General features: G+C 38.5%; 1 protein-coding gene across 1 annotated transcript in view; it reads left to right on the plus strand.

The window, feature by feature from the left end:
- The window catches only part of RB1 (RB transcriptional corepressor 1), a 72,102-nt gene that overhangs the window by 22,124 nt on the left and 40,294 nt on the right, over positions 1–9,684 (plus strand). The window contains exons 12-17 of the mRNA XM_007430762.3: positions 131–218; positions 5,779–5,895; positions 8,815–8,871; positions 8,957–8,988; positions 9,090–9,166; positions 9,380–9,582. Of these exons, the coding sequence (XP_007430824.3) occupies positions 131–218; positions 5,779–5,895; positions 8,815–8,871; positions 8,957–8,988; positions 9,090–9,166; positions 9,380–9,582 (574 nt within the window). The remainder of the gene's footprint in view (positions 1–130; positions 219–5,778; positions 5,896–8,814; positions 8,872–8,956; positions 8,989–9,089; positions 9,167–9,379; positions 9,583–9,684) is intronic.

A 9,684-nucleotide genomic window follows, 5' to 3' on the forward strand; every position in this document is an offset into this window, starting at 1 on the left:
GATGCTAATGCTGTTGTCGTAGGGAACAACTATAATGTAATAACATTAAAAATTATACTTCTGAGAAATGTTTTTATTTAAAGGCTATGATATTTCAGAAAATACTAATAATGTTTTCCATTCACTTTAGAGCTGCAATGAATACTATTCAGCAGTTAATGATAATATTAAACTCTGCAAGTGATACACCATCGGACAATCTTCTCTTCTATTTTAATGTAAGTAGCAATAATTTAACTATACTTGTGACTTCTCAGTAGTATGTATCAGATTGTGTTTTTTGCTGACTGGAAATAACAATTGCTTCAGGTTTGAATGATATGGTTAGTTTTAGTCAGTTCCAATTTGTTAAAGATAGACATGCAAAGAAGTAAGTTGGCAGTGTGTACTGCCATTAGTCAAGTTTGTTGGCTTACCACCTTGTGCAAACCATGCCTATATGTTAGAGGATTTATGTTATTGTGTGTTTTTATGAAGGGTATTATATATGTGCTTTTCTGTGATTCTGAAGACCACTTGTTTAATTTCTGTAGTTGTTTTTTGTTAGGGCAGTGTTTTATGTGGATATAATTCCCCATATTTGCTTTTGCTCAGAAAGGAGCTGGACATGCAAAAATATTGTTGTTTAACTAAATGGAATTGAAAATAAAGAGAATTCTTAGCCTTGTACTTGCTTTTATGGAGAATAAAACACACCAGAAATAGCTGGATTCCAGGTTAAGACGTAATAGTAACTCAACTGTTAAAACAAGCCTATAGTTATAAGCAAATTAAAAATTATGGCTTAATATCACAGGGAAACCAGGCTATGTTTTATGTATTGCAATGTTGTTAGGGACTTCATATGCCTTTTTAAATTAAAAAGGAGTAGAAGGAAAATGTATTTAAAATTTCTCAGCTCTGTCATATTTCAGAGTATATTAATTTGTCAGGAATTATTTTTTTATTTCCTGATAAGGCATAAGCTTTGGGAAAAGGAAGATTTTTGCAGGATGGGCATTATTTTTGCCAGGAATAAAAAATCACAATGTCATAATAAAATGCTAATTAAGAAGAAATTTAATATCATCTTTTTTGAATCATAGGGTGAAATTGAGTGGTATCTGTCCACTATGGTTGACATTGGCAAAAAGAATTTCCCCTTTCCACATATAAAGCCCTCACCAGCAACTTCTCTAAAGCATATGGATGTTCCAAAGTACATTTTTAGAGCTCAGTGAGAGGAGGAAAGGACAAGACAGTTTCTGTTAATTGACATTTGTGTACATGATGTTGGCTTATGGTTAATCTCCTACTGCATGCATGCATGCATATATGCAGGTGCGTGCCTGTGTGTATCAACCTGTAGTGGTTGGATAGCATAGTTGTTAGAGCACTGTCCTTGATGTGGGAGACCAGGGTTCAAATCCTGGCTGGTACCTTACCAGTAGGGGTCCTTGGGCAAAGACCCCTTAATGCTTCACCTGCCTACCTCGAATATGAGAGTGACACAAACTAAGAGAGTTATGCTGGTTTGGAGGTTGCCTGGATTAACAAGGTCTGCGCCAGATGTTGGGGAACCAGGACAATCTGATGATAAGTGGGCTACTGAAACAAACCATACATGGACGAAACAAGAGAACCTGGAATTGATGAGATGCTACTACAACAGTAGACCTAATGAGAGGGGATATATAAAACATATGAGGGAAATTTGGATGGACAGAAGACCTACATCACTGACTGAGAAACAGCTAGTTACCCAACACTTCAACATAGTGAACAGGAAGCTGCTCTCACAACTTGAGATACACCAACTACACATTACATCCCGGACACAAGAAGACCTGGAAGAACAACTGGATGTGCAACCAACACCTGAAGCTGGAACATCACTGCTGCCCTCTCTATTACAGAGCACAGCAGCTGATATGAGGCATAAGATCATGGATAAACTAGCTACGGTCAACCCTTGAGACCGATTACCAAGGTTCAATGGAGAAGTACCATCAGATAGTATGCTAGAAGATGCCAGTAGAGCCCTCACGACAATTCCTACTACCACCATAACTCAAAACAATGAACTGACATAGACTACAGCTGCTGTAATCCTGGAGATGCTTGGCTACATGATCAAGAAAAACAGCAGTACATAACCCTCCCTGGAAAATGAGATTGGAGGTTAAGATCAAGGCAACTCGGAGAGAAGTTAGTCAATTGGTGGAACTACAGAAGAGTAGGAAGATTAAGGATAAATCTCGACTACTGAAAAAATACATGGGCCTGACTTCATCTGAAGCCCTAGAGACTGCTAAACAAAGGCTCACAGCACTGGCTGCCAGGCTAAGGAGATACACTAGAGGAGCAGAAGCCAAGAAGATAAATGCCCTGTTCTCCAAAGAACCATCCAAGGTGTACTCCCAACTGCAGTGCAACAACACAGTAATAGCAGAGCCACCAACAGCAGAAACTGAACAGTACTGGAAGAATTTATGGGAGAAAGAGAAGATACATAACATCAGTGCAAAGTGGCTGCAGGGCCTGAGAGCAGACCACAGCAATCTCCCAGAACAGGAACCAGTCACCATCACAATAGCAGACATCCAACAGCGGGTCAAGAACATGAAGAGCTGGACAGCACCTGGCCCGGACATGATCCGCACCTACTGGCTAAAGAAGCTAACAGCAGTGCACAAACGCCTAGCAGCACAGATGATCCAGCTACTAGCAGCAGCCTCCCACTCAGACTGGCTAACACAAGGAAGGACAGTGCTGATCATGAAAGACCCCCACAAGGGAACAGCACCGTCCAACTACCAGCCAATAACCTGCCTCCCCACAACATGGAAGGTGCTATCAGGCATCATAGTTGCCTGACCATATTGGCCAGTACATGAGCACAGCTCAGAAGGGCATTGGGAACAACACCAGAGGCTCAAAACACCAGTTGCTCACAGATAGAGTAGTTGTCTGAGATTCAAGGTCTAGACAGACCAATCTGAGCACAGCCTGGATTGACTACAGGAATGCCTACGACTCAGTGCCACACAAATGGATCTGTGAATGCTGGCACTATACAAAATCAACAGGACAGTAAGGACCTTCCTCAAGAACTCAGCGGGACTGTGGAAGATAACACTGGAAGTAAACTCAAGACAGCTTGCAAAAGTGACCATCATGTGTGGCATATGCCCAGGTGATGCACTGTCCCCGCTGCTGTTCTGCATAGGCTCAAACCTCCTCAGCCAGATAATCACAAGGACTGAAGCCATGGATGACATCACGCTGTATGCTAAGAGTGAACGAGACATCAACAGACTGTTCCACCTGACATGAATCTACAGTGAGGACACTGGGATGTCATTCGGACTGGAGAAATGTGGCTGGATGGTTGTAAAGATAGGGTAGGTAGTCAAGACTGATGGGGTGGAACTACCAGTGGGTCACATAGGAGACATAGAGACCAGCTACAAGTACCTGGGTATCCCACAGTCACATGAGAACCACGATGAGGAGGCAAGGAAGACAGCAACATCCAAGTACCACCAAAGGATAAGACAGATCCTGAAGAGCCAGCTCAATGGGAAGAACAAGATCCACGCCATCAACACGTATGCCCTGCCAGTCATCAGATATCCTGCCAGTATAGTGAGCTGGCCAAAGGAGGACATGGAAGCTGCCGATGTGAAGATCTGGAAGCTCCTCACCATGTACGGAGGTTTCCACCCGAAGTCCAACACCCAGAGATTCTACACTAGCTGGAAAGAGGGCAGGTGAGGTCTGGTGAGTGTGAAAGCCACTATCCTGGATGAAACCCAGAGCATCCAGGAGTATATCAGTAAGTTGGCACCCAAAGCTGAGCTGCTGAGAGAATGCCTGAGGCAGCAGCAGACATGGGAGGAAGTTCAAGTGGAAGAAGTGCCATGGGAAGACAAGCCCCTGCATGGGATGTACCATCGACAGATAGCTGAGATGGCTGACATTGGGAAATCCTACCAGTGTCTGGAAAGGGCCGGGCTAAAAGACAGCACTGAGGCACTGATCATAGCGGCGCAAGAACAGGTGCTAAGCACCAGATCCATAGAAGCAGAGGTCTACCACACTAGACAGGACCCAAAGTGCAGACTGTGCAGAGAGGCCTCAGAGACAGTCCAACACATAGTGGCAGGGTATAAGGTGCAGGCGGGAACAGCATACACTGAACGGCACAACCAAGTAGCTGGCATTGTGTACAGGAATATCTGCACAGTGTATCGGCTAGACCCTCCCAAGTCCAGATGGGAGATTCCACAGAAGGTTGTGGAGAATTAACAGGGCTAAGATCCTGTGGGACCTCCAGATCCAAACAGACAGGCATGTACTGGCCAATCAACAAGACATCACGGTAGTAGACAAGGACCAGAAGACAGTGGTAGTGATAGATGTAGAAGTGCCAAGTGACAGCAACATCAGTAAGAAAGAGTATGAGAAGCTGGAGAAATACCAGGGCCTAACTAGAGAGGATGTGGAAAGTAAAGGCCAAAGTGGTCCCACTGGTGGTAGGAATACTTGGGGCTGTGACTCCTAAGCTGGGAGAGTGGCTCCAACAGATCCCAGGAACAACATCAGAGCTTTCTGTCCAGAAGAGTGCAGTGCTAGGAACAGCTAAGATACTGTGCAGAACCCTCAAACTCCCAGGCCTCTTGGTAGAGAACCTGAGATTGAGGAAGACATATACCACCCATAGGGGTTAGAGGGGATTTTTTTTTAATCTTGTTCTGAATAAATTTCTTAGCCAATTTTCATTTTGAAAGAATTTAAAATAGGGAATAAATAACATCCCAAACAACTTCCCATAGCTATCAGTCAAGGGGACAAAGGTTGAATTTTATACATCATACTAACCCATGATTTTGAAACTGGCATTGATAACAACAGTTTGATTCTAGTCTGGCCAACATCTCATGCATGGGAAGGAGCTGACACAGAAAAGATGCTTTTCTTCATGGCCATCCTCTGTACCTCAATTGGAGGATATTCAAGGGCCTCCACTCAACTTACAGTAAATGTAGGCAGACTTCAGGTTAATTGGGTATACTTGGTTTTTTCCTGTTTTTTCACCATTGCACAATATCCAAAAACCTCAGCTAACGCAAGACAGAATTTAAACCATCCAGAAATCTACTGCTGGTCTCCTTAATTATATTCTGCCAACCAATGGAAACACAGTTATTAATATGAAGAGGCATTCTTTCATATATCAAGCATCCAAGTCACTTAGTGGTCCTAACTAGGTCTGTATATTCAGCCTTGTACCAAAAAACAACAACAACAAAACCCTGAAAGATTGGTGTAGCGTGTTCATAATAGCTGATCCTAAATAGAAATATTACTTCCATATTTTGAACCATGTTCAAAGGCAGCTGCAATATAACATAAATGAGAGGTGATCAGAGTGGGAATCATTGCTATCTGTTATCTACAATGGTCATAGCGGTGATACTTCTCTGATAAAAAAAACCCATATTGCAGAGACCTTTATTCTTCTATTGCAATAACAGATCTGAGAGCTTGTTAAGTTTTAAATTAATTCAAAAGCTCCTTATTATATGTTAGCCTCCAGAATTGATTTCTCAAGCATAATCATTTATTTGCTTATGTTTGTTCTGACTAGGATTCTCACAAATCCTATCCTGTTGCTAACAAAATGAAGGAATGATTTACTAATGTACTATTTCTAAAGCTCATGCTCCAATTGAAGATGTTTTGTTTTTCTAATATAATACAGTGTATCTAAAGATTTTCCCCCAAATATTACAGAACTGTACAATTAATCCTCATGAAGACATAGTGAAAAGAATAGAAAATCTGGGTTTAATCTTCAAGGAGAAATTTGCTGAAGCAGTTGGGCAAGGCTGTGCTGAAATTGGATCTCAGGTAGGGTTCTCCAATAACTCAAATCTAACTTTTTCTTAAGAGCTGGGTTAATTCTGAACTAGAGAATGCATTGAATAATTTAAAGTATTCCAGGAATCATACATATGTTTAGTCATAATTCTTATTAATACAAATCCTTTACATAGCTATGGAGACAAAAGTAAGATGTTGAAATTATCTTTATAAGCAGGCTGATTTTAATAGCTGTGGGCTTTTTAAACCCAGTTCTGTTTTAATATCAAAACATACTGTGTAATCTAGAATTTAAAGAGAACATATATATCATCCTGTGTTGATAACATAAAGAAATGAAATGAAAACCAGAGTGGTGTATAAACAGGCTGGAATGAATGACATTTGAGGTACTACTAGGAGCATTTGAAGTGGAGCACTGTTGAAGATGGGCTGCTGAAAGCCTTGCTTGTCCCTCAGCCTGCCCTTTTTAGTTATTATCAACTGCTTATCTGCACTAAATCCCCTTCTTAAGTAATTAAGAAATGCAAAATGTTCAGGAGAGGTGTTTTACAACAAAAAGATCAAAACAAACATGAAAGAGACAAAAAAAACCAACTGGCAGTGCTCCAGTGGAAGAGGAAGATGAGGCCTACAGCTTTGGCTGCTATCTTATCACTCCAAAGAGGACTCTAACACCATCAAGCATTCCCTTAAAGAATTTAAATGAGACCTTAAGCTAGGATGGGAGAAATCTTTTACATTAGTAAAAGAAGATTTAGTAGGTATGTCTGGAAGTATTAATAAACCATTTAAAGACTTACCAGGGTAAATATCAGACATTGCTCAGATAGGTAGTCAGGCCTATGATTTAAATACTAAAAATGTTTCCTGTGTGAAAAAGATTGAGAAACACATGGATGTTGAAGCTTTTTTTTTTTTTTTTAATCCATTCAATCATGTCCGATTCTCAGAGACTGCCTGGACTAGTCCCTGCAGTTTTCTTGGATCATAACAGAAGATCATAACAGACAAACTAACCTCTGTATCAGTGAACATGCTGAGAACAATAACATGATAGATTGTACAGTATTGAAACTTAAGGATCTCTTCTGAAAAGGACATAGTATGTGCACATAGAGTTAAAAATTCCAGTCTTGCAAAGTTTTAAAAAATAAAGGGATACTATAGTTAACTTGAATGTACCAGAGATAAAATTCTTCAGGAAATCTTATAAAAAAGAATTGCATTTAAGCGTCTAACAGAACTGTTGATGGGAATTAGTTATAAATGTGGGATTTCCATTCAAACTTGTAATTTTGAAACCACAAGCAGTAGAGGCAATTGCTAGTATTAAGGACAAGAACAAAACTATGGCATATTTGAAGAAGATTCTCCCTGATGCCAGCAAAAGGAACAGTCTTAGAGATTAAAACTAGCAGACTCAGCTGCAAAAGGACCAAGGAGGATTCCAACAGAAACAAGGACAAAAGAGAAAAATAATAAAAAAAACCAAACTCTATATTGACCAGCTAAGATTTAGCATAGTATATGAAAGTTTAATTTAGGACTTAAAACAATATACAAGATAAAGTTGATATATATTTAAATTGGACAGGGAAAGGTGTGAGGGAGCAGCAAAACGTTTCCCACTTAGACTGTGAAGAGGCTCAAGAGTGTGAACCTAAGTCTAAGATTGAACAGGGAGGGAGGTTGGTCAGAGTATTAAGAATATGGGTATTAAGAATTTAGGGATCATTATAGGGGGAAGATTTGTGGGTGGGGATGGATATGCTGAGGGCTGGGAGTTTTCAGAAGGATCAAAGCAAAAAGAAATAAGATTGTCACTGGCACAAGCAACAAAGGGCTTATTCTTAGAAGCCAAGTTTATTTTATAGGATAAAAGGTATCCAAAGTAGCAATAATGATATTTCTTGAATGATGTCTGTAAATTTATCTTACTGAATTTATAGAGTTGGAAGACACAATAAAAATATAAAGAATATTTAGATATGTGAGATTCTTTTCCCTCTGAAGTGTTATATTACAAAAAAACAAATAGGATAGTGTCAAAGACAAATAGCTTGATAAACAGTGTTTTGCTCTAGGCACTAATAAGCCAGGAGTGATTGCAATTTTATCTGAAGCTCATTTAATACTTCAAAGTGCAAAGATTTTGAAGGATAACAAAGGAAGGTTCATATTTATCAAGGGAGAATTAGATAAATTACCAGTTGTTATCATTTCAAATTATTCTCCTAATCAGGGTCAAGTACAATTTCTTAGGAAAGTATTAACGAAATTAGTACAATTTGGTATTGAGAATTTGGTATTAGGAGGAGATTTAAACATAACTGCAGGTATCTCTCAGGGGAAAGTGAACAACCTCAGGTGCCAAAGAAAGTACCTGCAATACTCTGAACTACAGCCTCCAGGACTGACTGACATGGGAAATTATGAACCACTACAGTTTTGAAATGTTATGATATTTCTGAAGTTAATTAACATAGGTTTTGCAAAATATCACTAAGATTTATATTTTTAATACATAGTTCTCTTCAGTGGCTTTGGGTGTATCCCCATGAAGGGATATTATACAAAAATGAGTTATGTAATTTTTATTTACTGGTGCAATAACTTGTTAATGGATAAAAGAGAATTTAGCACTTTACTAAAAAAAAAAAATAGTTTGAATGTAATGTATTTCCAAAAGCATGTTATGGACTGAAATGTTTCCTGGATTACAAGATAAAATGTGTTATGAAAGTCCGTGGTATTGGGTATGAATTTTTTGTGTAAGCATTGCATTCTATTATTTAAATTTTTGGATTCTAGTGCTAGTAGACTTCTTTAAGTAGTACTGTATAATTAAATGGTCCCACAAAAATTGACAAATGAGATTAAATAGTTTGCACTAATAGCATTATGTTTCCACTTGTTAAATAATATTTTATTTGTTCTTTTCAGAGGTACAGAATTGGAGTAAGGTTATACTACAGAGTGATGGAATCCTTATTAAAGTCGGTATGTTTTCAATATATTATTTTTTATAATAGATGTTAGCTTTTTAAAATGCTATACTAAAACTTTAGTTATATATCTGTTACAGGAAGAAAAACGTCTGTCAGTTCATAACTTTAGGTATGTTTGTTAAACATCCTTCAGACATCCCTATTTTGTAAAACTGTTTTAGAATGCTCTTATGTTAAAAGCTCGTTATTGAGATGTATGTTTTTTTACAGCAAACTTTTGAATAATGACATCTTCCACATATCTCTGCTGGCTTGTGCTCTTGAGCTAGTCATGGCTACATATGGCAGTAAGTTCAAATTACTATAAGTATTATTAAGCAGTCTCTTCAGTTCACTCTTGGGACAAACTTCTTTTCCAAAAGCATTTTCTGTGATAGAGGATCTGCTGTCTTTAAAATATTGTTATTTTGAATGTAAAATCTTGCAGTAACTCAGCATAGCAACAACTAATTTTATACATGACTTTGTTGCTCCATATTAATTAGTTGTGTTCCCCTAAGCATCAAGAAACGCTTCACAGAGCATGAATCTGGAGACAGACTTGTCTTTCCCATGGATCATCAATGTCCTGGACTTGAAAGCCTTTGAATTATACATGATTATTGAAAGCTTCATTAAAGCAGAACCAAGCTTGACTAGAGAGATGATAAAACACCTAGAAGGCTGTGAACACAAAATTATGGAATCCCTTGCATGGCAATCAGTAAGTTGTTTTCTAAACATATAAGAACATGGTATTTGTAGGTCTTATGTTCCCATAAAATTATTTATTATATAGTTTATTGTATGAACTATAAAATTACAC

The sequence above is a fragment of the Python bivittatus genome, unplaced genomic scaffold, assembly GCF_059951505.1.
Source record: "Python bivittatus isolate LINGU-HERP-01145 unplaced genomic scaffold, Pbiv_v1 ctg000020_np1212, whole genome shotgun sequence".
NCBI classification, from domain to species: domain Eukaryota; kingdom Metazoa; phylum Chordata; class Lepidosauria; order Squamata; family Pythonidae; genus Python; species Python bivittatus.